The sequence below is a fragment of the Mirounga leonina genome, unplaced genomic scaffold (genome assembly GCF_011800145.1).
Source record: "Mirounga leonina isolate KUSES-001 unplaced genomic scaffold, KU_Mleo_1.0 Mir_53, whole genome shotgun sequence".
NCBI classification, from domain to species: Eukaryota; Metazoa; Chordata; class Mammalia; order Carnivora; family Phocidae; genus Mirounga; species Mirounga leonina.
The window spans coordinates 5,505,022-5,532,765 of record NW_023270807.1 but is presented as its reverse complement, the minus strand read 5'-3'; the positions used below and the strand labels follow the sequence as shown (position 1 = coordinate 5,532,765).

Sequence of the window (27,744 nt, the reverse complement as noted above, 5' to 3'; positions counted from 1 at the left end):
ATGAATGGGAGTGAGGGGACAGCAGAAAATGACGGGATGACACAAAATAAGCTGACCTTTTCTGGTCACAACTGTTGGTTGCAGGCTGACATTTATGGTCACCTAAATCTTCTAAGATTGTTCCTGTTGATATTACAGTACAAGTAATAACTGCATCTCAAATTTAAATTTGGCTTATGACAGGGGAATATAGATTTGTTCAGTATGGGACCAGCATCTAATGGTCCAGGGTAGCTGACTAGGGGAGGATGATAGGCTATTTTCATTACTGCCAGATTATTAGCTGCCAAATTCTATGTTGTACCCAAAAGAAACACGCATTATCTCTTCACCCATGTCATTTATTTTTCTTCAGGCTGCATATTTGTGTGGGATGGTGGGAGACTGGGAGAGAGCAGGAGATAAGCTGGCCTTTCCGGGGAACCATTCTGAGTTGGCTGTCCTGAGAGAATAGGGCTGAGCACCCAGACTAGGGAAGGTAGAATAAGTCACACCTCAGACTTCTCAATTTTCTGTCCTCTCTCTGTCATGGCTTGAATCTGCTAGTACAGCAGAAGCAAGGCATCCTGGCTCTGTTTGAAAAGGAACAAATATCTTGCATGTCGGATATGTGCCAAACAGGGTGCTAGGCCCTGAATAGATGAAGATAACTATGGCATGCTCCTTGTTCTTAAGCAGCTTGTGATCTAATAAGGCATACAAACATGCAGAGAGGTCATTTCAGTACATTGTGGGGCATGCTGTGATAGCAGGATCTATACAGATTTTATTAGTATCAGCATTTGATTGTTATGCAGAAAGTGCTGATAATAATTTGATTGCTATGGAGAAAATGTAATTAGCGAACAGTGTAGTTTTTTGTATCTTTTAACATTTTATTAAAGTATAACTTGGTTTTGTTATTTTAATATGGTGCTTTTTTCTCTGTTTTTCCTTTTGATTCATAGGTCTTATTCATACTTCATTGAAGTATCAATGGATGAACTTGATTGGATCAGAGTGATTGATCATTCACAGTATCTGTGTCGTTCTTGGCAAAAGTTGTATTTTCCAGCCCGTGTCTGCAGGTTAGTTCTCCTGGCTAATTAATGATTTTGATGTTTATTTAAGGAGATGTGAACCTTGAGAAACGGGCTACATTTTTTTTGTCTCAAAGAAGAAGACTTTTTCAGGATATCAGCTACCAGATGCATGCATCCCAACTAAAAAACTTAGGGAAAATATGGAAAATGAAGCATCTTAATTCTAGAGTATACTGTGGAACTGTTTATCCACAGTGTTTTGTGCCATACTTATGCAGAAGACATGCAGTGAACAAGAAGGGACAGAGAACACAGGAGAAGTGGAGATGCTCTTTAAGCTCCATGCTAGACACTGGAAGCAGAGTGATTGTTAGGGGCTGCGTTCTTCCCACAAAAGCCACGGGAGATATTTCTGGAGGCTTCCCCAGTAGTCCTCAGGGCCAGGAGGAGATTTTTGGATGTTAGTGTGCACGTTCTGAATATCTGTGTTCTTTTCCTAGGTCAGTGCTTATCAGCAGAGTTTGACAGAACAAGTGTGTCTAGTGGGTTGGGTTTGGAGCAGGGGAGGTTGAGCTGGTGGGGCTCCAGGCTCACAGCCTCCCTTCAGCCAGAGCACTTTAGCTTTTATTGTTTTTATGCATTGTAGCCCCATGGAAGGTTGTTTTTAAAAAGTGTTGATGAGCTACTGTTCTGATATTTCATACTGTTCCTTTAGGTTTAAGCCATCTTTTAAACTTTCTGAAATTCTATAAAACCTGTACAATTAATGAATTTGAGAGTTGGGAAAGGTAGACAGAGGCCCCCGAAATTCTGCTGTTTTTTTTTTTTTTTCTGTTGTAATTTTCCCCTTGGAAATTGCCCTCAGGTATTCCTTACCTTAAAGTCAAAAGATCAAAGGCAGAAAATGATTGGTTCATTTAGTCCGGTGTGGCAAGAGGTGAAGGAAAGGTGTATGGTGGGTGTAAACCAGGGACAATGTGGATCTGGCCTCTTACCCCCTTCTGTCCCCACCCTCATCCATAACCCCAGCTGACCTCCCACTGTGGCTGATTTGGAACAGGTGGGGATGCCCCATAGCACTTACTCTCTCGGTCAGAAGACACCCTTATACCTAGTAAACTTATGATCTAACAGCATCAGGCTGAATTCTTACCTCCACCAAAGGAATTCCATAAAACCTTTCAGCGTTCTGGTACAATAAAGAATGTTGCCTACATTTTTTTTTTATTATTATTATTATGGGTATGACTGGACACAATATTGTTACCCAGGGATCCTCTTGTGTGAAAATGAAGCAAATCAATTTCATTTCCCCAAAGAGAGACTGAAGTGTTGCAGGTCTGGCAGTTGCTCTTTTATCAGAGGAGTTTTGAATGGATTAAAATGAGAGGGACAAGAAATTGAGTGAAGGTTTTGTATCTCAGAGCTGCCTAGGGATATTTTGAGAGTGACAGGGGGGCCCCAACTTGGAGGAGGAGATTGAGTCTGCATTGACTCAGGTTATTATGGTTGTATTGGATTAAAAAATAAGCAGCATAGCAACCAAAGCATCTGATGTGGACTGAAGGACTGTGTGTTTGCATTTAATTTGAAACAAGAGGAACATGACTCCCAGAACAAATCATCATGAATAGAATACTAGCCATGACAGAGTCTGTGAGCTCTACCCACTTGAAAACTCCTGCCGCACGGAGAGGGAGATGTGTGCCCTCGGTCATGATCTCTGGCTTTTACAAAATATACTTCCCCTTCCTTATTAATGGGCATTATTTATTTATACTCCCATTTGTTATTTTGTTTCTTCTGTGTGGCCTTGCTTTTGTTGATGTAACTTTTATGGGTTACAGAGATTGGCTGTGCTCATAATGCTGGTTTTTATCTTGGTACAGCCAGTCCCCAACTGTGGTCAAGAAGAATTGAGCAAAGGTGATGCTAGAGATAGTGACAACAGGAAAAGGAAAGAGTCTTGATATCCATATTACTTAAGAAATAAAATTGAAAAGATTTATAACCATATTAACATATATTACTACATTCCTTTATAAACTCTGCCTTTTGTAATAGGTTGGGATTTGGGTAATATTTAAAAATGAACCTAAGAAAAGTCTCCGTTGATTATCCAAGGGTGTCTTATACTTGGTGTTTCTTTTCTTTTCTTTTCGTAAGATTGATTGATTGATTGATTGATTAGCGAGAGAGAGAGAGAGAGAGAGAGAGAGAGAGAGATCGGGGGGAGGGGCAAAGGGAGAGGGAGAGAAAGTCTCAAGCCGACTCCGTGCTGAGCACAAAGCCCAATACAAGGCTGGATCCCATGACCCTGAGATCATGACCTGAGCCGAAACCAGGAGTTGGTCACCCAACTGACCACCCAGGAGCCCCTATACTTGGTGTTTCTTATCTTCACAATCATTTATTGACTATCTAAATAATGTTCTAAATACACATTTTCCAGGGACTTCACCGGGCACATATAAATTCTTTCACTTTGCCTTATTTAGTTAAGTTGCACATTTGTATGCCACCTTTGTTTTTCAGTATCCTTTGAGTATTTGTCTTGCCTCTGATACTAAAATTAAAACTTCTTGGAAGTAAGGAGTATGGATTGTGATCTTTTAGTATTCTTGCGTGATACTCAGGCTATGATCTAGTATGCAGTAAGTACTCTAAATGTTAGCACAGGTTTCATGGGGTCAAGGCACTAACTGTATAATGAGGAGAGATGGATTCAGCATTAATATGTATATATATTCATTGGTACTTTTTATCCATGTATTTGTTAAAATGTGTATCACTGCTAGAAAGGTCTCTGTACGTGGTTTACAAATGTAACTTTCTATATTTTCATGAGGAAACTGAATTTTGATGTTAATCCTGAAAGATATGAGTATCATGTATTGAGGAAAGATTACATCAAATATATTCACAAAAGAAGAGAGACACTGTGAGTTGGGGAGTGTGAGATTACCTACCTCTCTCTGAGTCTTGGCTGGATTGCATGTAAATTAGCACTGTGTAGTAAAAAAAACAAAAACAAACAAAAAAACATGGGCTATGGAGTTAGATAGAACTCTTCTCACTCTCTGATTTCATCAAATCCTGGCCTGGTGATCTTAGTAAAGTTGTGCCTCTCCAAGCCCTTGCTTCTATACCAGTAAAAAACAGGAATAACAACACCATTTATGAGTCTGCTGTGGAGGGTTTAGATGACATAGCATGTGTGCAAACATGGACTACAGGGCCTGGCCCAAAGTAGAGGCTCAGTCACTAGTGGCTTTTGTTTGTTTGTTTGTTTTTATTATTTTAAAATTGTTTTTATTTTTTTTTTTCCCTAAATTTTGAGACTCTCAACTGGTGTTTGACCTTCAGAGAAAAAGAGCCATTTTTGCCATCCTCTCTGGCCGTGGTGGTACTCACTGTGAGGAAATTGTTCCTGACCTCAGGAGCCTAGTCTCCCCGACACATTTCCAGATTGCCAGTCCATACACAGCAGTCCAAAACATGCCTTAAACGGTTTGCTCCATCTTTATAACCTGCCCAGTGGTGTGTTCCCAACAGTTTTAATGTATTTTCATTTTGGTAAAGCATTTTTTTTTATTGTAGCAAAATATATATGGCATACAGTTTGCCATTTATATATCTGTGGGATGCAATTCAGTCCGCTCTTCACCTCACTAAGTAGTGGACATTATCTAGTGGCAATAGATAGGATAACGTCAGGCTTCAAAGCCAGAGTGATTGCTCCAACTGTAATGGTGAACAGACAGAAATGATCTGCTCTGTCCTCCTGGGTCCTGTTTAGGAATGCGTTGTAGGTTAAGTGGGGACTGCTCTGTGTGGCCAAAAGCCTAGACTAATAACTCCCCCCGCTCAGCTCCTTCCTGGGGATGAAGAAAAGGGACTTGTCCATGTTATTAATATGGTCTTTCATATGCTCTCAGAACCGTGTTCTGTCTCACCAGCTTTCTCTTTCTCAGGAAAAGACCATTTCTGCTTCAGCTTTACATTGTCTTCTTGGCTATGTAGGAAGCTCTCTTCAAGCCCTTCCACGGCTTTCCTGGATGCCAGAGCCCAGGGCTGAACAAAAAATACTAATAAGGAGTGGCAAATATGGAGTGCCCTGAGGTGTATTAAAACACTTTCTGGCTGTTTCTCAACAGGGTGCTGGTAATTTGGCAGCCATATAATGTTGCCGAAATAGGAGAAGACTTGAAAACGTGGGTGTGAGAGGTAGAGGTGGATTTCAGAGCCTGCAGGTGGCTGGTAGCTGGAATCACAAAAGTATTTCTGGGGCAAAACCCAGGAGTTGAGGGAAGGAATAGCACCCGAAAGCGCAGCCTGTTGAGAGAGGGAAGAAAAGAGTAGACAGCAAACGCCTTTGCTGCAGGGGCTGGGCAGAGACAGGAGAGCAGAGTCCGAAGGGGCAGTTACTGAAGAGAGGCCAGAGAAGGCCCTGGAGGGATGGCCACAGTTCAAGCAAGACCGGGCTTCTGCCTTTCATTTTGTTTTTAAGTACCACAATGGAAATGTCTTGTTCATGACATTATTATCAAATTATAATGTAGGACATATTTTAAATATCGGTAAAGCTTGTCCTCTGGTAAAGTTGTATCCAGTTTCTACCAATAGCACATGAAAATGCTCTGTCTCTGAGCCCTTAACCACTGCAGGCTTGTCAACACTGCCAATGTGAGCTATGATTTGTTAAAAAAAAAAAAAAATCTTAATTTAGATTTCTTTTATCATCAGTGAGGTACAGTATTATTTAATAATGGCCATTTGTTCTTTCTCATTTATGAAAAGCCTATTTTTATCTTCTGCATATTTTTATTCTGAGGCAGTTATCTTTTTCTGTCTTATCAGAACTTTATTTTGATATACTGATATATATATATACCATCTTTTTGCCTGTCATGTATTGTGCAACTTGTTTTTAGTTTTTACTGTTTTACTGGTACTTTTTGCCGTATAGAATTTTACTTTTTGAAAAATGTAGTCCAGTCTCTTAATTTTTTTTTTTTTTGATCTCTGGTGGTTTGCAATCATGTTTAGAAAGGTGTTTCTCACCCCAACATTAAAGAATGTTATATTTTTATAAGTTTTTTCTACTATTTGTTATTTTCATCTTTATATCTAGATGTTTAATTCAGCCAGAACATTTTTTGTGTGTGTTTTTAGATAAGGATAGTCAGTTGATGAGGACTATTTAATAATTGTTACTTACCACAGGAATGTGAATAGTCATATTTATCATACGCTAAATTCTAGCATATACTCTACTCTGTTTAACTGATTTCTTTGCCTATAGCTGAAAGTGTTTTAATTATTGTAGTTTCCCTTCCCTCCTTTTTCTCTTTTCTTAGAATGAGATATTATAATGTGCCAAATGTGTCATGGAGAAAAGGAAGGGTGTTATAGAGCATCTGCCAGCCTGTCTTCTGGTCTCAGTGGTCGCATTAGAGGCCATAAATGATGATAAACATCTCACTAGCATGGTTCTACTCTCACGTACAACAAGAAATTTAGGCATGCTTCACCAGCTAAGGAAATAGATTTTTCTTCATTTATTCATCTGTTGTTCATTCATTCATCACTTACTCATTCCAAAATAAGTTCCTACTTTGTGCTATGCTGTACTTGATACCCAGGACACAACACCTGAAGAAGACTAACATGGTTTCTGCTGTCATGGAATCTGGGAGGAACCAATCTCAACAAGTAAGAAGAACATATCAAATCGTTTTAAGTGTTGTAAAGATGGTACTGTGATAGGGACTGGGTTCAGGGGAAGGCATGTGTGGGTGTTGGGGGGAGATATTTGCAATAGGTGGTCCGGGAAGGCCCGAGAGGGGAGATGGTATTTTTGACTGAGGTGAAAGGAGTGATATTTTCTGGTCATTGTTTTAGATATTTAGCCTTTTTTCGGTGTACATTGACTGTTAATCAGGAGTAACGGGTCTACTGTAAGAGGCCTCATTAGATGAATACTAAAACTGTACTGTGTTTTGGTATAGGGCACTTTAATCTCTTTTATTGCTACCATACATTCCAGGTCCATCCTCATCCCTGCCATCATTAGAGCAGTATAATTTTTTTTTACCCATCTTCATTAGATTATAGTACCTACACAGTGCTGTAGATCTACAGGACATAAAACAAATGAGAAAATAAACACTGCTTTTTATGGAAGCATTCTTTCCCAACCGTATTCACATTGTACAAAAGCTGTGTGTCTTTCTTTTCTCTCTTGATCTCCCCTGCCCCCATAACTGGGCATTGATATATTTATTTACTTTTAAAGGAAGGCACTTTTACATTATTCATTGGTTGACCAGGATGCTTTACAATTGTAGCTAGAATTATGCTGAGTCTTTACTTTCTTTATGTGATTGTCGTCTTCAGAATTCAAGAAATGCCTTATTCAGATATAAAGGAAAAAGGAATAGTTTCACTTTTAAAAAGTAATCATTTTCATTCATACTTAGTTTGAATTGTACCCCTACCTACAACTTTGATCTCATAATTGAACTAGCATAGAACAACCCTGCATTCAGAGGAACATTTTCTTCTTAAGACTGCAAAGCAAAATGTAGCCACATGGTGTCACTAAATCATAACAGTTTTACTTGTGGCCAAAGAGAGGTTGAAATTGCCTTTTTTTCTTTTTTAATCAAACGGTATTTATATATAAGTTGTTCTGAAGTCTGTGATTTGTGAAGTAACGCGTGAAACTGTTTGTACCATTTAAGTCTTTCAGCTCATGTGAAGCATTAATTACATTCGAAGTCCGTAGATATACATGCAGGTACTAGCCGGCTCTTGACTCCTCATCTACAAAGTGTAGCACATATGTGGGCCTCTGTAGTACAATTATTCAGTTTCATACAAATAAGGTTTTTTTTTTTTAAATCTTCCTTTGGAATTTTGAAATAAATAGAAGAGGAACTCAAAGGAGATCGAGCCATTAAATATTTATAAGGAATCAGGGAGCAGAAGAAAGGATGAGGAAAAGACAAGATTACAGGAGCTCAGGAGTGACAGGAAGGGGACAGTCTAACATTGAGCATCGTCTCTGGCCAGACACATCATTACTTTGTGTGATCCTCACAATAGCTCCACGAGAGAAATGCCACTAACCACCTAATTTTACAAACAAGGAAATTGAGCCTTAGAGAAGCTAAATTTGCAGGTCCCTCGGAGCGCACAGTTAACATCACAGTCCTACATTGCCTCTGCAGGATATGAGGTAAAGAATCAGCTCTGGTGTAGCCGAGGAGGAGACATGCAGCCCTGAAGGACCTCTTGCTGCCTCTTGGGCAGCAACAGTTTCCAGGAATGCCGGGAGAGAGGGCCCCGAGTGGCCCCAGCCTGCTCTGCTAGCCCTGGGCACAGCCGCCCCGACTACGAGGCTACTGGCCCTGTGGATGAGGATGATGAGGATGCTGAACAATTGGGGATGTTTTCACTTTTAAAATGCTCCAAAGGGAGTGTAGCAATCCTTTATCTAGGTATGTTTTGTCAGTTTGTCAATAGAGCTTTGAATTTTCCAGCCCTTTAGTTCCTAATAAGATCATTTTAGACTTTATTATTACATAGTGAGCCTGATGTTCTTACCTCCTGATTTGTTTTGCTTCCACTGTATTTAGAAATATACTTACATATTATGGAGCCTCTTCACGAGATCTCTTCACATCCTGAATTGCTGTTTTTCTTTTTTAAGGTTTAGAAATTCTCTATTTATTTTCACCTACAATCCTCTTATTAGGCCAAAAGAAAAAAAAAAAAAAACCCCGCTGTGTTTTATATTCAGTAAGACCTTTGAGACACGGCTGCTTGTGCTTAAGTTATTCAATTGCATCCAGGCTTTTTTGTTTCATTTTGTTTAAAGGGTAATAACAGACCGAACTTTTGTGTGTGCAATGGAGGAGTTGGAATATGAGAAAACAGAACAGGGTTGTCCTTTTCCTTTGCATTTTATTTTATAATTTTAGAATGTAAATTAGTGTCTTTTAATAAGCCTATTGTATGAGATGATGTTAATAACACTAATGACCTGTTATTATTGCCACAAACAGCCGTTGTCTGTTTTTCATTCTGGAAGGGCAAGAACTATATTTGGTGGTGCTGATAGTTGCTTCCTAAGCAGTTAGGCCCAGGATCAAGTTCAGACAGCAGCTCTCTGGTTGAGCGTCAGAATCTTTTTTCTCATGCTTTCACTCTCCTCAGCACTACTCTGTTACTTACAGCATTTATTCATGTGGACATTCATTCAACAAACATGCACTGAACACCTGCTGTATTGTAGGCACTTAGGTTAGCTGTCAGGCATAAAAGGATGAACAGGACACAGTCTGCTCTCCTTCTAAGGATTGCTAAAGTAAAGTATCAATAAGTGTAATAATAAAGGAGTATATAGCTTATGCAGGAACATAGCTGTGGGGGTTCCTACAGAAGAGAGGGTTTGAACTCAGTCGTAAAGGACCAAGGGATTGAGCAGGCAAACAAAAGGAGGAAGGATGTCCTGTGTATGCAGGACACTTGCCAAAGGCAGAATCTGCACTGGATTTGGCCAGACCTGAACTCTTTTCTCAAAACTCTCCCATCAGGCGCCTGGGTGGCTCAGTCGTTAAGCGTCTGCCTTCGGCTCAGGTCATGATCTCGGGGTCCTGGGATCGAGCCCCACATTGGGCTCCCTGCTCCACGGGAAGCCTGCTTCTCCCTCTCCCCTCCCCCTGCTTGTGTCTCTCTCTGTCAAATAAATAAATAAAATCTTAAAAAAAAAAAAAAAACCTCTCCCATCATTGGGTCCTTCTGCTTCCCTAACTTCATCCTTGGTTCTTATTAAAAATGCCTTATTTTGGGCGCTTGGGTGGCTCAGATGGTTAAGCGTCTGCCTTCGGCTCAGGTCATGATCTCAGGGTCCTGGGATCGAGTCCCGCATCGGGCTCCCTGCTCCTTGGGAGCCTGCTTCTCCCTCTGCCTCTCTCTCTCTGTCTCTAATGAATAAATAAATAAAATCTTAAAAAAAAAAAAAAAAGCCTTATTTTGTCTCACCAGTCAAAGTCGTCTATTTACCACTTACCTTCCCATACCTCCCTAAGCTCTGAGACATGTACATGAATAACAATCCTTCTCTCTTTATGTGACCTTGTAGAATTGTTTCAGGGATCTGGGACTTGGTTTTATTTAAAGTTATTTTTTTTTAAAGATTTTATTTATTTATTTGAGAGAGAGAATGAGAGAGAGCACATGATAGGGGGAGGGTCAGAGGGAGAAGCAGACTCTGCTGAGCAGGGAGCCCGATGCGGGACTCGATCCAGGGACTCCAGGATCATGACCTGAGCCGAAGACAGTCGCTTAACCAACTGAGCCACCCAGGCGCCCCTAAAGTTATTTTTTTTTTAAACTTCTTTCAACAGGATTAAAAGACTCCATGGGGAGAACTGTAAATTAGGTTAATTTTCACAAATAATATTCAGAGAATAGTAAAAATTCCCAAGAAGCAGAGAAAACGGACCTGTTCTGGAGCCAGGATTTAAGTCAATGTGTCTTTCGCTTAGAAAAATAATGCATTTCCATAGGTACTTCATTGTTGAGTACATGCCACCAGTAAAGAAAATGACATTAGTGTATCAGTTTTCCTCCTTGAGATCTCTTTTTGGAACTGTTTTGGTACTACATTTATTTATGGAACTTAGGAAATCCTGAGCAAGGAAGCCAGGGTCTGAGCTACTGGGCATGGGACTGTGGGTCTGTCAAGTAGAAAGCGAGGGAGAAATAGAATACAGGGCCATCTGGGACTCTGGGCTCCTTAATATGAGTAAGGGGCCTCCATCATAGGTGAGCTATGGAACTGGGAACCGGAACCCAGGCATCAACGGAAATGGTGAGAAAAGTTTTCAGGACCTCCCACACAGTTTCCAGAGTGAATCAGAAAATGCTTTCAATGGAGTCAAGCTTCACTGACTTTGCTTTTTGAAAGATCAAGAAGAGGGAAGGACAGCTAGATCTCAGATCTTGGAGGTCAGAAAAAAGAACTTAAACACAGATTTATTTGTGAATTACATAGTCATTTCTGATCCTGTTTACTTTGGAAATGGTAATCTAAAGAAGATATTGGTTAAGTAGTTAATAATTTCTCAGTGGAGAGTTAGGCCTATGTATATTAACATTTCACCCCACACGGCCTAGCAGAGATTGCTCTGACCTTTTAGCATTTATAGCTTAAATCACCCAATTTGGCCATTAATTACATAATATATCTTGTATGCCTCTCTAATTATCTTGTTGTCTCCGGACCTCACTGTATATTCCTTTGGTAGTAGTTGCTCATCAGGTATGTTGGTGAATCTCTTTAGCCCTCTAACATTTCTGAATGAAGGTGCCTGAATAATAATCTATTTTTCTGAAAAATCCTTTTAACATTGCTGGTTTTTTGCCAGTGTTAGAAGGAGATACCAGGAAATAAGATTTTGTAATATTTCTTTCCACAGAAAATATGCTCATAGAGGACTGTATGTACAAGTCCCATGGTTAATAAAACCATCAGAGCTTTCTCAGTGATCATAATAAATGGTATAAGTTCCCTAGATCAGGGTGCTTTCTGTGGATACAAGGTTGGCTCAGGGGAGAGCGGACCAGAAGTGAAACCAGATTGCTTGTCTGCTGCCAGAAATTCTGGGCAGCATGCCAAACTTGGTTCACCTTCTAAAAATTCATCTCCCAATATGAAAATAGAGGGCTCGATCCCTGCAAGGAATGGTGGTAGCATGAACACTTGGACTTCCTTCAGCCCAGGGGACTTGATCGATGTGAGGAAAGGTGGGGGAACCGATCGGTGTGGCCTGGCAGCTTTGATCCCATTTATGAGTGTAATATTTTCTTTAGCAGTCTTACTTCATTATGTTTCAAATTATAATTTCATAAGTTGATCATTGTTCTTCCAAATAATGTGGGTCATATATACACATGAATATGTTCTGCCTGATAGGAAGCTGTAGGTTTAATTTCTAATAGTCCTAGAAATTCTGTGCACATTATGAAGCTATTAGGATGTAACAGCTGTTTTAGTTCTTTCACCCTGCAAAAGAAATGTGATGCAGACTAAAATAATCAGTAATTATGTATTTTGAAAGGTAAAGCTCCGGTTATAGAAAGAGCTAATTTACACATTAGATAGTGATAAAACTACAGTATGCTATGAGTTTCAAAGTTAGCATTATCTCTTGCCTAAGACTATGAAAGAGAATCTGTGCCAAAAGACATTTTTCCCTCTTTGAAATCCTCTTTTGCATTGCCTATTGTAATTTTGAAGTTGCAAATCAACAGTAATGAAGAACTGCTTGATATTTTTCTAAAGAAAAAAATTAGAAGGAATGTGAGAGGGAGTAGGATTTAGAAGGATTTTATTTTATTTCTGTTGATCAGTGCCTGCCATCTGCCTTCCATTTAATGTTGTAGAAGCATGCATGCGTTTCTCAGTTCTGAACAGATGATGTGCATGGTTTGTTGAGATATATGTGTATTCTGGATGTGTGTGTGTATATATATACCTACAGTGCTTAAAATCACACTTAAAGTGTAAAACAGATAATGAGTCTCCATTTTAGGCTGATTTGCATATTCGGCTCTTGTACACAAAACAAAAGACTACAATGACACTGATTTTCTTTTCTACTTTAGAATCAGCACTAACCAGCTGTCAACAAATATTTTGATTAAACATTTTCCTTTATTGGGGAACTTTGGGGCACATTCTTTGTATAAACATATTGTTTTCTTTGATTTCAAGGGACATATTTTCAGTATGATTCATGGATGCAGCACACCGGTAAGCTGTCATGCACAAAAATATATTTTTCTCTGTAAACTTCCTTTTTACCATTGATTTCTCTAGGGCAAAAATGTGGCTCAAAACAGAATATTCCAACTCAGGATATTTGCCTGAAATAAAGGTGGAAAATAAATGCATAAGCCTGCTTTAAGTAAACTGAAAAATTTACGGCGTAGATTCCCTAAACTGGACTTTTCCAAGAGATTTTTAAAGACTCTAATACATTTCAAATATGATTTGAGGATAGACATTTTAATAGTTTGACAAATATTCATTTAGTCTTCTGTGTTTAATCATACATAAGCATGTTATTTATAAAAGTTGTATTATGGAGTATATACTATTTTGAAACCTTGCACATATATATTTATATTCACTGTGGCTGTTGTTCCATGTCAGTCCATAAACATTTGCTTTATCCCTTTTAATAGCACAATATTCTGAATTTGCTGTTGTTTACCTAACAATCCCCTACTGAGGGACTTGGGATGTTTTTAGTTTTACTATTATAGAACACTCTAGTCTTTGGATACTTATCTGATTATCTCTTCATATGGGCAGAGTCAAAGGATATGATCATCTTAAAATGCAAAACATATTGGTAAATGCCATCCAAAAGCATTATACCAGTTTATTCCTACCAGGAGTATATGATAGGACCTATTTCTCCATATCCTCATCAACAATGAGCATTATCATTGTTTTTAATCTTTTGTCAAGCTGATAAGCAAACTGGTTTCTCATTTGTTTTATTTTGCAGATTTTTTATTGTCTGTAAAGTTAATTGTGCATCTGTTTGTTGATAAGCATCTGTATTTTCATCGAGAAGATGAAATTTGAGTCGGCCTAAAAGAATGGGTTGAGTTTCGATTGGGTAATTTTAGAGGGCTTTTTCTGTGATGTCATCTAGGAAAGTGATTCTCAACTGGGGGTGATTTTGCCCCCCCCCAGGGGACATTTGGCAACGTCCAGGGACATTTTTGGCAGTCACAATTGAGGGGCAGGGTGCTACTGGCATCTAGGGAGTAGAAGGGATGCTGCTAAATATCCTACAAAGTACAGGACAGCCTCCTATCGCAAAGAGTTATCCAACCCACATTGTCAACAGTGCCAAGGATCAGAAACCCTGACTTAGGAAAAGGTTGTGATAATTCCATATGTGAAGGGGGCTTGAATTAGGGTGTCTTTGGTTAAAATAGAGAAAGAGAATAGCTCTGAAAGACATTCAAAGGAAAAACAAGTCAAACTCAATGACTGGTTGACTATGGAATATTAATGACAAAAAGTTGAGGCAAAGAGAGCTTCCAAGTTTGGAACCTAGGTGGCCAGGAGATGGCATGATATTGGTGGACAGGAGTTGTGAGGGAGCCAGTTTGAGCTACTTGCAGAATTAGTACTTAGGAAACAAATGGTGACACTCAGCTATTTCATCTGCTTTGCTTTTTTTTTGCTTTTTTTAAATTATGTTAATTACCATACATTACATCATTAGTTTTGACGTAGCGTTCCATGATTCATTGTTTGCGTATAACACCCAGTGCTCCATGCAGAACATGCCCTCTTTAATACCCATCACTAGGCTAACCCATCCCCCCACCCCCTCCCCTCTAGAACCCTCAGTTTGTTTCTCAGAGTCCATAGTCTCTCATGGTTCGTCTCCTATTCCGATTTCCCCCCCTTCATTTTTCCCTTCCTACTATCTTCTTTTTTTTTTAATATATAATGTATTATTTGTTTCAGAGGTACAGATCTGTGATTCAACAGTCTTACAAAATTCACAGCGCTCACCATAGCACATACCCTCCCCAATGTCTATCACCCAGCCAGCCCATCCCTCCCACCCCCCACCACTCCAACAACCCTCAGTGTGTTTCCTGAGATTAAGAATTCCTCATATCAGTGAGGTCATATGATACACATCTTTCTCTGATTGACTTATTTTGCTCAGCATAATACCCTCCAGTTCCATCCACGTCATTGCAAATGGCAAGATTTCATTCCTTTTGATGGCTGCATAATATTCCATTTTATATATATACCACATCTTCTTTATCCATTCATCTGTCGATGGACATCCTGGCTCTTTCCATAGTTTGGCTATTGTGGACTTGCTGCTATAAACATTGGGGTGCATGTACCCCTTCGGATCCTTACATTTGTATCTTTGGGGTAGATACCCAGTAGTGCAATTGCTGGGTCATACAGTAGCTCTATTTTCAACTTTTTGAGGAACCTCCATACTGTTTTCCAGAGTGGCTGCACCAGCTTGCATTCCCACCAACAGTGTAGGAGGGTTCCCCTTTCTCCGCATCCCCACCAACATCTGTTGTTTCCTGACTTGTTAATTTTAGTCATTCTGACTGGTGTGAGGTGGTATCTCATTGAGGTTTTGATTTGGATTTCCCTGATGCCGAGCGATGTTGATTACTTTTTCATGTGTCTGTTGGCCATTTGGATGTCTTCTTTGCATAAATGTCTGTTCATGTCTTCTGCCCATTTCTTGATTGGATTCTTTGTTCTTTGGGTGTTGAGTTTGATAAGTTCTTTATAGATTTTGGATACTAGCCCTTTATCTGATATGTCATTTGTAAATATCTTCTCCCATTCTGTTGGTTGTCTTTTGGTTTTGTTGACTGTTTCTTTTGCTGTGCAAAAGCTTTTTATCTTGATGAAGTCCCAATAGTTCATTTTTGCTCATGCTTCCCTTGCCTTTGGCAATGTTTCTAGGAAGAAGTTGCTGTGGCTGAGGTCAAAGAGGTTGCTGCCTGTGTTCTCCTTTGGATTTTGATGGACTCCTGTCTCACATTTAGGTATTTCAACCATTTGGAGTCTATTTTTGTGTGTGGCATAAGGAAATGGTCCAGTTTCATTCTTCTGCATGTGGCTGTCCAATTTTCCCAACACGATTTGTTGAAGAGACTGTCTTTTTTCCATTGGACATTCTTTCCTGCTTTGTCGAAGATTAGTTGACCATAGAGTTGAGGGTCCATTTCTGGGCTCTCTATTCTGTTCCATTGATCTATGTGTCTGTTTTTGTGCCAGTACCATACTGTCTTGATGATTACACCTTTGTAATAGAGCTTGAAGTGCGGAATTGTGATGCCAGCAGCTTTGCTTTTCTTTTTCAACATTCCTCTGGCTATTTGGGGTCTTTTCTGGTTCCATACAAATTTTAGGATTATTTGTTCCATTTCTTTGAAAAAAGTGGATGGTCTTTTGATAGGGACTGCATAGAATGTGTAGATTGCTCTAGGTAGCACTGACATCTTCACCATATTTGTTCTTCCAATCCATGAGGATGGAACGTTTTTCCATTTCTTTGTGTCTTCCTCAATTTGTTTCATGAGTATTTTATAGTTTTCTGAGTACAGATCTTTTGCCTCTTTGGTTAGATTTATTCCTAGGTATCTTATGGTTTTGGGTGCAATTGTAAATGGGATCCACTCCTTAATTTCTCTTTCTTCTGTCATGTTGTTGGTGTATAGGAATGCCACTGATTTCTGTGCATTGATTTTATATCCTGCCACTTTACTGAATTCCTGTATGAGTTCTAGCAGTTTTGGGGTGGAGTCTTTTGGGTTTTCCACATAAAGTATCATATCATCTGCAAAGAGTGAGAGTTTGACTTCTTTGCTGATTTGGATACCTTTGATTTCTTTTTGTTGTCTGATTGCTGTGGCTAGGACTTCTTTTTTTTTTTAAGATTTTATTTATTTATTCATGAGAGACAGAGAGAGGGAGAGAGAGAGAAGCAGAGGAAGAAGCAGGCTCCCAAGGAGCAGGGAGCCCAATGCGGGACTCGATGCCAGGACCCTGGGATCATGACCTGAGCCGAAGGCAGACGCTTAACCATCTGAGCCACTCAGGCGCCCTGTGGCTAGGACTTCTAATACTGTGTTGAATAGCAGTGGTGATAATGGACATCCCTGCCGCGTTCCTGACCTTAGGGGGAAAGCTCTCAGTTTTTCCCCATGGAGAATGATACTCGCTGTGGGTTTTTCATAGATGACTTTTATGATATTGAGGTATGTACCCTCTATCCCTATACTCTGAAGAGTTTTGATCAAGAAACGATGCTGTACTTTGTCAAATGCTTTTTCTGCATCTGTTGAGGGGATCATATGGTTCTTGTTCTTTCTTTTATTAATGTATTGTATCACATTGATTGATTTGTGGATGTTGAACCAACCTTGCAGCCCAGGGATAAATCCCACTTGGTGGTGGTGAATAATCCTCTTAAGGTACTGTTGGATCCTATTGGCTAGTATTTTGGTGAGAATTTTTGCATCCATGTTCATCAAGGATATTGGTCTGTAATTCTCCTTTTTGATGGGGTCTTTGTCTGGTTTGGGGATCAAGATAATGGTGGCCTCATAAAACGAGTTTGGAAGTTTTCCTTCCATTTCTATTTTTTGGAACAGTTTCAGAAGAATAGGTACTAATTCTTCTTGAAATGTTTGGTAGAATTCCCCTGGGAAGCCATCTGGCCCTGGGCTTTTGTTTGTTGGAAGATTTTTGATGACTGCTTCAATTTCCTTAGTGGTTATAGGTCTGTTCAGGTTTTCTATTCCTTCCTGGTTCAGTTGTGGTAGTTGATACATCTCTAGGAATGCATCCATTTCTTCCAGATTATCTAATTTGCTGGCATACAGTTGCTCATAATATGTTCTTATAATTGTTTGTATTTCTTTGGTGTTGGTTGTGATCTCTCCTCTTTCATTCATGATTTTGTTTATTTGGGTCATTTCTCTTTTCTTTTTGATAAGTCTGGCCAGGAGTTTATCAATCTTGTTAATTCTTTCAAAGAACCAGCTCCTAGTTTCGTTGATCTGTTCTACTGTTCTTTTAGTTTCTATTTCATTGATTTCTGCTCTGATCTTTATTATTTCTCTTCTCCTGCTGGGTTTAGGCTTTATTTGCTGTTCTTTCTCCAGCTCCTTTAGGTGTAGGGTTAGGGTGGGTATTTGAGACCTTTCTTGTTTCCTGAGAAAGGCTTGTATTGCTATATACTTTCCTCTTAGAACTGCCTTTGCTGCATCCCAAAGATTCTGTTGCTTTGGGATGGAATGTTCTGAATATATCTGTGAAGTCCATTTGGTCCAGTGTGTCATTTAAAGTCTTTATTTCCTTGTTGATCTTTTGCTTAGGTGATCTGTCCATTTCAGTGAGGGGGGTATTAAAGTCCCCCACTATTATTGTATTGTTGTCGATGTATTTCTTTGCTTTTGTTATTAATTGGCTTATATAATTGGCTGCTCCCATGTTAGGGGCATAGATATTTATAACTGTTAGATCTTCTTGTTGGATAGACCCTCTAAGTATGATATAGTGTCCTTCCTCATCTCTTATTATAGTCTTTGGTTTAAAATCTAATTTGTCTGATATAAGGATTGCCACCCCAGCTTTCTTTTGGTGTCCATGAGCATGGTAAATGGTTTTCCACCCCCTCACTTTCAATCTGGGGTGTCTTTGGGTCTAAAATGAGTCTCTTGCAGACAGCATATCAATGGGTCTTGTTTTTTTATCCAATCTGATAGCCTGTGTCTTTTGATTGGGACATTTAGCCATTTACATTCAGGGTAACTATTGAAAGATATGAATTCAGTGCCATTGTATTGCCTGTAAGGTGACTGTTACTGTATAGTGTCTGTGTTCCTTCTGGTCTATGATACTTTTAGGCTCTCTCTTTGCTTAGAGGACCCCTTTCAATATTTCTTGTAAGGATGGTTTCGTGTTTGCAAATTCCTTTAGTTTTTGTTTGTCCTGGAAGCTTTTTATCTCTCCTTCAATTTTCAATGACAGCCTAGCTGGATATAGTATTCTTGGCTGTATATTTTTCTCATTTAGTACCCTGAATCTATCATACCCAACTGGTATGATAGATTTCTGGCCTGCCAGGTCTCTGTGGATAGGTCTGTTGCCAATCTAATGTTTCTACCATTCTAGGTTACAGATCTCTTGTCCTGATCTGCTTTCAGGATTTTCTCTTTGTCTCTGAGACTTGTAAGTTTTACTATTAGATGTCAGGGTGTTGACGTATTTTTATTGATTTTGATGGGGGTTCTCTGTGTCTCCTGGATTTTGATGCCCATTTCCTTCCTCAAATTAGGGAAGTTCTCTGCTATAATTTGCTCCAGTATACCTTCTGCCCCTCCCTCTCTTTCTTCTTCTTCTGGGATTCCAATTATTCTAATATTGTTTCGTCTTATGGTATCACTTATCTCTCTAATTCTGCCCTCATGATCCAGTAGTTATTTATCTCTCTTTTTCTCAGCTTCTTTGTTTTCCATCATTTGGTCTTCTATATCACTAATTCTCTCTTCTGCCTCATTTATCCTAGCAGTTAGAGCTTCCATTTTGGATTGCCCCTCATTAATAGCCTTTTTGATTTTTGACTTGGTTAGATTTTAGTTATTTTATTTCTCCAGAAAGGGTTTCTCTAATATCTTCCATGCTTTTCAAGCCCAGCTAGTATCTTCAAAATCGTCATTCTGAATTCTAGTTCCAACATCTTATTAATGTCCATATTGATTAGGTCCCTGGCAGTTAGTACTGCCTCTTGTTCTTTTTTTTGAGGTGATTTTTTTCCATCTTGTCATTTTGTCCAGAGGAGAATGGATGAATGAGAGAAGAAAATGCTAACAGGGTAACAACGACCCCAGAAAAATATACACTAAACAAATCAGAAGAGACCTGAAACTGGGGGAAAAGAAAGGGAAAGAAAGAAAAAAGAGAAAAAATAGAAAAAGATAAAGATAAAAACAAAGAAACAAAAAACAGAATATGATCAAATATGATCAGGCTGGTGCATAGATCAGTGCCACACTCTAGATTTTGGGCATATTTTGGTCTGTTAGAAGAAAGTGCCTCCCAAAATTTTAAAGAAAGAAAAACTTATATATGTACAAAAATAAGGGTAAATACGATGAAGGGATGGAATATGACTGTAAACATGAAAATTATAAAAGATTTTATACAAGGAATCGATAAGTTGGTTGAAAAAAGAAATAAGAGGATTTCAAAAAAAAAAGGGAGTGAATGTGATCAGGCAGGAGACTAGAACAAAGCCATACTCTAGAGATTTAGGGTATATTTTGATCTGTTAGAAGAAACTGTATCCCAAAATTTTAAGGAGAGACCAACTTATATATATATATATATACACCAAAAATAAGGTTAACTACTCTGAAGGGATAGAATATGACTCTAAAAATGAAAAATAAAAAAGATTTTTTTAAAAAGGGATTGATAAGATGTTGGTTGAAAAAGGGAAAAAGAAAAATAAAAAAAGTTAAAAAAAAATAAACTTTGAAAGACTGAAGAATCATGGGGAAAAAGCCATGAATTCTATGTGCAGTATTCCCCCAGCTCTGGAGTTCTGCTGTTCTCATTGATCGGTAAACTTGGTCTTGGCTGGCTGTTCTTGCTGATCTTCTGGGGCAGGGGCCTGTTGCCGTGGTTCCCAAATGTCGTTGCCAGAGGCGGAATTGCCCCGCCCTTGCCGGTCCGGGCTAAGTAATCTACTCGGGTTTGCTCTCAGGAGCTTTTGTTCCCTGCAGGCTTTCGGTACAGCTTTGGAGGACGAGAGTGAAAATGGCGGCCTCCCACCTCTGCCCCGGAGGAGCTGAGAACTCGGGGCCCCACTACTCAGTGAGGCCCCCAGAGAAAAGCAGTCAGTCACTCCCATCTCCCCGTTCTCTGGCCGTACTCTGTGCTCACCCGGCCTGTGACCGAGTGTTTCTATCTCTGGCACCCGACCCCATTTGGAGTCTCCAAACCCAGCAGATCCCTGTGGTGCGCTCCCATGCCGCTCCCCCCGGGGGAGGAAGGAGAGTCTCCGCAGATCTGCCACTTGTTGGGTCCCTGCTGGAAGAGCGGTGGCCCAACTGTGCCGCGGATCACGGTTTATGGCAACCCTGAGCTGAGAGCCCGCACCTCAGCTCCGTCTCTGCAGCCGGCTTCCCCGCTCCGATACCTGGGAGCTCTGCCACACTCAGGCACCCCTGGTCTTTCTGTGACCCCGAGGGTCCTGAGACCACAGTGTCCCACGAGGGTTCCACCCCCTGCTTAGCCACTAGAGCGACGTCCCTCAGTGGAGCAGACTTCTGAAAGTTTCAATTTTGTGCTCCGCGGCTCTATCACTTGCCAGAAGTGGCCCATGGAGGCCCCCTCCCCCGCCAACTATCTTCCTGAATATCGCCTCGAATTCACTTCTCCACACGTCCTACCTTCCAGAAGGTGGTTGCTTTTCTGTTCAGAGAGTTGCTGCTATTCTTTTCTTCGATCTCCTGTTGAGTTCATAGGTGTTCAGAATGATTTGATCCCTATCCAGCTGAATTCCTGGGACCAGACGTAAATTTAGGTCTCCGACTCCTCCACCATCTTGCTCCTCCCTTCCGCCTTTGCTTTTATATAGTGAGATTTTTATTTTATGTGTGGTGCCAAGATTGTGTTGGGGTTTGCATTACAAAATCTCTAACTAGTATCAAACATTTGATCTCAAACAGTTTCCTCTTTCAGAAATGTTCTTCTTTCATCTCTAACGACTGAAATCTGGTCCATTCATGTAGTAAGCTGAAGTGCCGTTTCCTCCAGGAAATCTTCCCTAATCTCCCCAAATGAAATACGAATATGTTTTCCTCATTTATTGAACAGATAGATATCAAGTGCCTGCTACATGACAGGCATCGTGCTAGGTAGTAGAGCTCCAGTGGAGAGCCTTTAACACAAATCTCCTGCCCTTGTGGAGTTTACAGCTTAGGAAATTCAGATACTAAACAAAATAACTACAAGTAAAGGAAGCTATGATAAAGGCAAAGAAGGAAGACACAAGCGAGCATTAGAGGTATAACAGAAGAACACAGTTTCAGCTGGGTGAGTCTGGGGAGGTCTTTTAGGGAAGTGCTATTTAAGTAGAGACCTCCCTGATGACTAGCAGTAAAGTAGGCAAAGCAAAAGCTGGGAAAGTAGGGAAAGCGTTTGGAATAGGGACAGGAAGGCTTTGAGGGAGAAGAGATGTTGACCTGTTTAAGGGCATGAAAATAAGTCATTGTGGCTGGAGAGTGGTGGTGAGGTAGAGAGGTAGAGGTAGGTGGTGGCCAGGTTGTTCAGGACTGGCAGGGCCACGTTAAGGAGCTTGTGGTCTAGCGAATGTGTAGTCCTAAGGGAGGTGATTAAGCAAGGATGTGACATGATCTGACTTAAGTTTTTTAAAGACCTGTCTCCTTTGTGGGGAGTAGGTTGACTTGGGTGGGAGATGAGTTGGGAGGCCTTGGCTATAGTTTAGGAGATGTATGGTGGTTGCTTTTATAAGGATGGTGGCAGGGAAGTTAGGGAGAAATGGATGGAGTTGAGATGTGTTCTTCAGCTTGGGAGACTTCCAAGAAGTGTTGTTCCATATACAGGCTAGGAGCTGAAAAAGAAGGTCCGGGTTGGAAATAAGAAATTTAAGAGTGTTGTCTTAGATCATGGTATTTAAAGCCATGGGAGTTGATTAGCTTCAGAAAAGATAGAATGTGATCGAGCACAGAAGGAGAATACTGGACCTAGAACTGAGTCTGAGTGCTCCAGAACTTGATCAAGTAGGAGGGGAGAAGCCAGCAAAGGAAATGCGGAAGGAGCAGCCAACAGGAGGACAAGCAGGAAAGCGTGGCTTCAGGAAGAAGAGACAGGTCAAGATGCCAGATGTCACTGGGAGATCAAGTAGATGAGGAAGGAAAAGTATCCCTTGGCCTTGGCAACATGGAGTATACTGCCCCTGCCCCGCTTAGCAGTAGCTGACATGGTGTGGGGATAGAAGCCAGGTTAGAGTTAGTTAAAGAAATAAATTTATAATGGATCATGAAATGTAAAGTGCGTATACTCATTGAGGCAGCAGGTCCTCCTCTTGGTGAAATTCATTCAAAGAAAATGTGTTACATACACAGGATGCTGATTGCAGTACTATTTGTAGGCATCAAAAAACCGTAAATTGCCAAAATGCCCGTCAAGAAGGGAATTCATGTAAATTAAAAAGAATTAATTCTATCTACATGAATTGACCTAGAAGGATTTCCATAAAAATTGTTAGATGAAAACACGCGATGCAGATCATGTGTTAATTATGATGCTTCTTTTATCAACAAGCAAACTACCTTATATATGTATATAAATGTCTGCATGGATTTATAGGAGCATAGAGAATGGTGTGGAAGGGTACACATTGAACTTCAATATTGATTACTTAAGGAAAATACAGATGGGGTAAGGAAAGTAGATAGTATTCGATTTTTATTTACTTTTTGTTATGCTTGCTGTAACATTTTTTTAATTAAAAAGATTTGAACTTAAAAAGCTCTGGGATGTGAGCAAATGGAGAAAGAAAGAATGGATAACTCTTTTGAGAAACTTGGCTCTGAAGGTGAATTAAGAGACAGGACGGAAGGTGGAAATGGATGTGCTTTAGGGATGAGAGGTACGAAAGTACGTTTAAATGCTGATTAAAAGGATCCAAGAGAGAGAGATTGAAGAGGGAGAGAGAAAACTAGTGGATTGAGAGACACCTTCATTTTGCACAACAGTAGGGAGGAAGGAGGGGACAAATCCAGTCCCAGGCTTCGAGTGCCTGTGTGATGGCTTCTGTTTTGTTTGGGAGCTATGGAGTCCACAACAGCAACGGGTGAAAGAGACCTTGGAGGTTTGAGTAGAGTGGAGAGAGGCAGGATGCGCATAGTTGTTTCAGACTGTGAGCGAGTCTGTGAGTCTGTTTGACTGTTTCTTTGAGGCTGGTAAGCATGATCTGCCAGTAGTGATTCCTCCTGCCTTGTGTGGTTGTCTCTGGTGATATTCCGTTGCTCAGGTTCACGTTCAGAAAAATAGGTGGTTGGGGCACGGGTGGGAGTTTGGCTACTCCGGTGCAGTAGCTGGTGGCGGGGCAAGAAAGTGTATTTGCAGACACTCAGGAAGAAGAGTCTAGAGATTATTGCTGCTGGGACGATGATGATAATTGCTCACTTTCAAAGATGTTTTCTACTTTGTTTTTGTTTTATGCGACACCACTGCCTTGAGCAGCACTGTCATTTTTCAGTGTATGTAGAGAACCACTCTTTTGACCTGTTAACTATGAAGAAGATGTAGCTGTTTCCTGGCTTTCTTAGAGCTCTTGAAAACAGATCCTGGGGCTTATCTTCAAATATAAAACTTACGTAAACCTATGCGCACACCCCGATTCTGGAAAGAAAGCAAACTAAGAAAAAATAGTCGGTTTAATTGAAACTGAAAATACGGCCTTGATGGTACCTGTTGACTTTGCCTGCGTCATACCTGGAAGGGCACTGCAGTGTTTGCAGACTTTTCCATTGCTTGGCCAGCTGAGAGATTATTGTGACCATTGTCATTGAACAGTACTCATTATTTGACCATTATCCCTTGGTTTTATCAGTTTCTTATTTATGTTGTCATCTTAGAGAAGACATGACCAATAGATATGACATCTTTGGAACAGACCTTAGGAATGGGTTTTATTGCTGTCATAGTGTGTTTTAAAATATACCTTATGGAATGTGGGTCTGAAGGACTCTGACTCACGTATTGATCTCTAGAGGTTTGAGGTTTTGGGGTTTTTTTTTTAAATATAAATTGTTGGTATCTTATTTTAAAAATGACATTATCTGTGGTACGTTGGTAATAAGGATGGATGCCTTCTAAGTACTGTGTGCTTCTATATAAATTACTTTTTTCAGTTCTTAAAATAATTCTTGAAGATAGATTTGGTTATTTTCATTTTAGAAACCCTCAGAGAGGTTCAGCTTTGCCCAAGATCTCACAATCAGAAGGATCTAAGTAAGGTGTTGTACAGCGTCACTGAGATAGAATCCATTCACTTATCTAAATAACTTCTTCCTTATTTGTAAGGCTTAGCAGATATGTGCTGGGGTCTGGGACCTCATTTTTGGGAGGGAGTAGCTTTATTTATAAGACTGGCTTTCTGAAGGAATTCTGACAAACTCCACATAATGATATGAGAGCACCTTGTTTTGGTAGATAGTTAGAGCCTCATCAGAGACTTCTGGAGGTTTATGTGCTGTCATAATGCCGGAAAGAAGGAGGCATTTATTCAGCTAAGCCATGGCTTATAGCACAGGTACTGCCCACAATTTTCCAGACATTTTTAAGTATTTCATTTGGTCTTGGCTGGGAGCTAAGCAACCATTGCATTTCACATATGGGGAAAGTGGGACTTGGAGAGCACAGTGAGCTTACAATCACACAGCTGGGACACAACGTCTGGGATTGAGGACCAGGTCCGTCTGACTCTAAAGGTCTTTTTTAACACACAGTGCTGTCTTTCCCATCTCTGTTTATCATCTTGTGGCATTGTCTTTGTTTTCTTGTGAGGCTTCAAAGATAAAAAATTTTGTTTTATTTTGGACTTCAGGATTCTGAAGTAATAGCTTTTCCTGCAGGGCGATCAACACACACATACACACACACACTCTATAGAACAAGGATAATATCCATATGCTACATATTTTTTAATCTTTTTGAAGCACTGAGTAGCCTCAGTAGATCCAGATTCTTGCAGCTGCCAGATATACATTTGGATGCTTAAACTAATAAGTCAAGATTCTAGGGCGCCTGGATGGCTCAGTTGGTTAAGCGACTGCCTTCGGCTCAGGTCATGGTCCTGGAGAACCGGGATCGAGTCCCGCATCGGGCTCCCTGCTCGGCAGGGAGTCCGCTTCTCCCTCTGACCCTCCCCCCTCTCATGTGCTCTCTCTCTCTCATTCTCTCTCTCAAATAAATAAATAAAATCTTAAAAAAAAAAAAAGATTCTAATTTTGCTGCTATGGTTAGTGAACGATGCCAGAATAAAATCATTTCCATTATCAAAGAGTAGGATGCATACTAGATATCATTTTATTCAGTCTATTTATACTATGATGATAGGGCATACAGACAGGCAGTATTAAAATGTAAAATGTTAGGGGCTGTTTCTTGGATTTACTTATAGTCCTCTGAGAAAGTTTTCTAGTTCCCAAAGACAAAAGCATTTCTATGATGACTGTGGCCTTTCATATATGACTCCCCTTGTTATCTAAATACATTTTCCCATGCCTTGCAGTCACAAAGCTTGCATAGGGAAACAGAAGTCATCATAATATAAAAATGTTCGCCAATGAACTGTCCACATGTAAAACTAATTCCCACTCAAATATTCATCCCTGATGAATCCTATCCCTGCCCATCCTATTCGTTATTGTTTCACTGATTGTTGCAAAGATGTAAAACCATTGTCCTCAATTGTAGAGTCAAATGGCAGATTTTGCAAAAATGCAGGAATTAAAGATTTAATGAAATCAAGAAAAGTAATGAAGAACCACCAGACTTGCGTGCAAAGTCATTGGCAAATGGTATCTGGCAGTGTTAGACCAGCGAATGACCAAAGAAGAGAAAATCCACCAAAATAATGACATGGTAGGCATTTTAAGAGAAAGATCTCACTATAAAAAAATTAAAGGAGATTTGGTGATGTCTGTATTTTTGGAAGAATCTGTCACTATAATTGTGCTGGGAAAGTTAGTGAGGAAATGTTAGAAGAACTATATCAAATGGTATTGAGCAACGGTTTATTAGTACTACTATTTGGGTCAGCACAGAGTTGCATTTATTATTTAAATTTACTTAAATAGAAGATCAAATATGCTTATATTTGACCTCACAATTCTTTAACTTAATGAAACTCTTTTTTCCCACATTCATTGTGAAATTTTGGTCTTTGTTTTAAGTGAATTGACTTTAAATGTCCTTTTTCATATATCTGTTGTCCTCAAATCACGAGAACCTCCCGTGACGGGTTATATACTTGTCTTTATGTTTCTGTATGCTCTTCCTCTCCAGTAATGCTGGAAATGAGAAGCCACAACAGACACTGGCGTGGCGAGTTAGAGATAGGGGTGACTCATCCTGAATCAAATTGTCTTCTAACCAGTGAGGCAAAGAAACAGAAACCCGATTAGTGATAGTGTCTTCTAGAAGAATGACTAACCAACAGATTCCACTTCTATGCTGGACTTCAGGTTACTTATTAAATCAAAAGGCATTACCTAAATAAGATTTCCAGTTTGGGCATGGTTGAGGGGAATCCTTGGTATTGCTTTTAAGTCTTTGTTTCTCTTCAGTAACATCGCCCATAGCTTTAATGTTACTCAGACTCGGACATGAATACATCTTGGAACTTCCTAATCCATTTGAAAAGAAAAACGTGTCTGTAGTTTCACCAGCCTTCATTTGGCCCACTGATAGACTTGGCAGGCTCCGCTGAAACAGCAAGAGTGGAGCCGACGTACCCTGCTGGCTGCTTTCACTCCAGCCCGAGGTTCTGGATGCCCATTATTTCTGGAAATGACATTCCTTTTTGGATTTTTTTTTTTTTAAAGTCTTGGAGACTGTGTCATACCCCAAGGTGGTGGCAGTATCAGTGAATTCAGTATTTTCTGGGTTTTGAAATATGTGTAAAGAACATGTATCAGTTGAAAGTAGAATACATAGTTAATTTTCCAGTAACTTCTACCAACATGCAAGCCCTATTCTAAGCAAAACCAGAAGATTGTTTTTTTGAGACCTGCAAAGTAATGTATACCTTAAAGCCATTCTCCAAATAGAGCTCATTCATAATGACCCCCATTTACATTCATGCTTCCCTTGAACTTAGGCCAGAATATTTATCTGTGCAGTTTAAGTAGCAACACGTTAGTTAAGTGCTTGATTTAAAGTAGCTGGCATTTCAATTTATTTTTCTTTATTGGAAAAGTTCATCCCTTTGAGAGGGGTTGAATTAGTCATTGTGTGGTTTAGATAAGTCTCTTGATTTGGGGACAAAACATTTGCAGGATTTGTGGAGTTGTCTATAGT

The 27,744-nt window shown here is 39.9% G+C and overlaps 1 protein-coding gene across 3 annotated transcripts in view; it reads left to right on the top strand.

The window, feature by feature from the left end:
- BTBD9 (BTB domain containing 9) overlaps positions 1-27,744 on the top strand; it is a 427,542-nt gene that overhangs the window by 56,277 nt on the left and 343,521 nt on the right. For all 3 annotated transcript variants that reach the window (XM_034991363.1, XM_034991361.1, XM_034991362.1), the window contains exon 6: positions 948-1,067. In XM_034991363.1, coding sequence (XP_034847254.1) covers positions 948-1,067 — 120 coding nt within the window. The remainder of the gene's footprint in view (positions 1-947; positions 1,068-27,744) is intronic.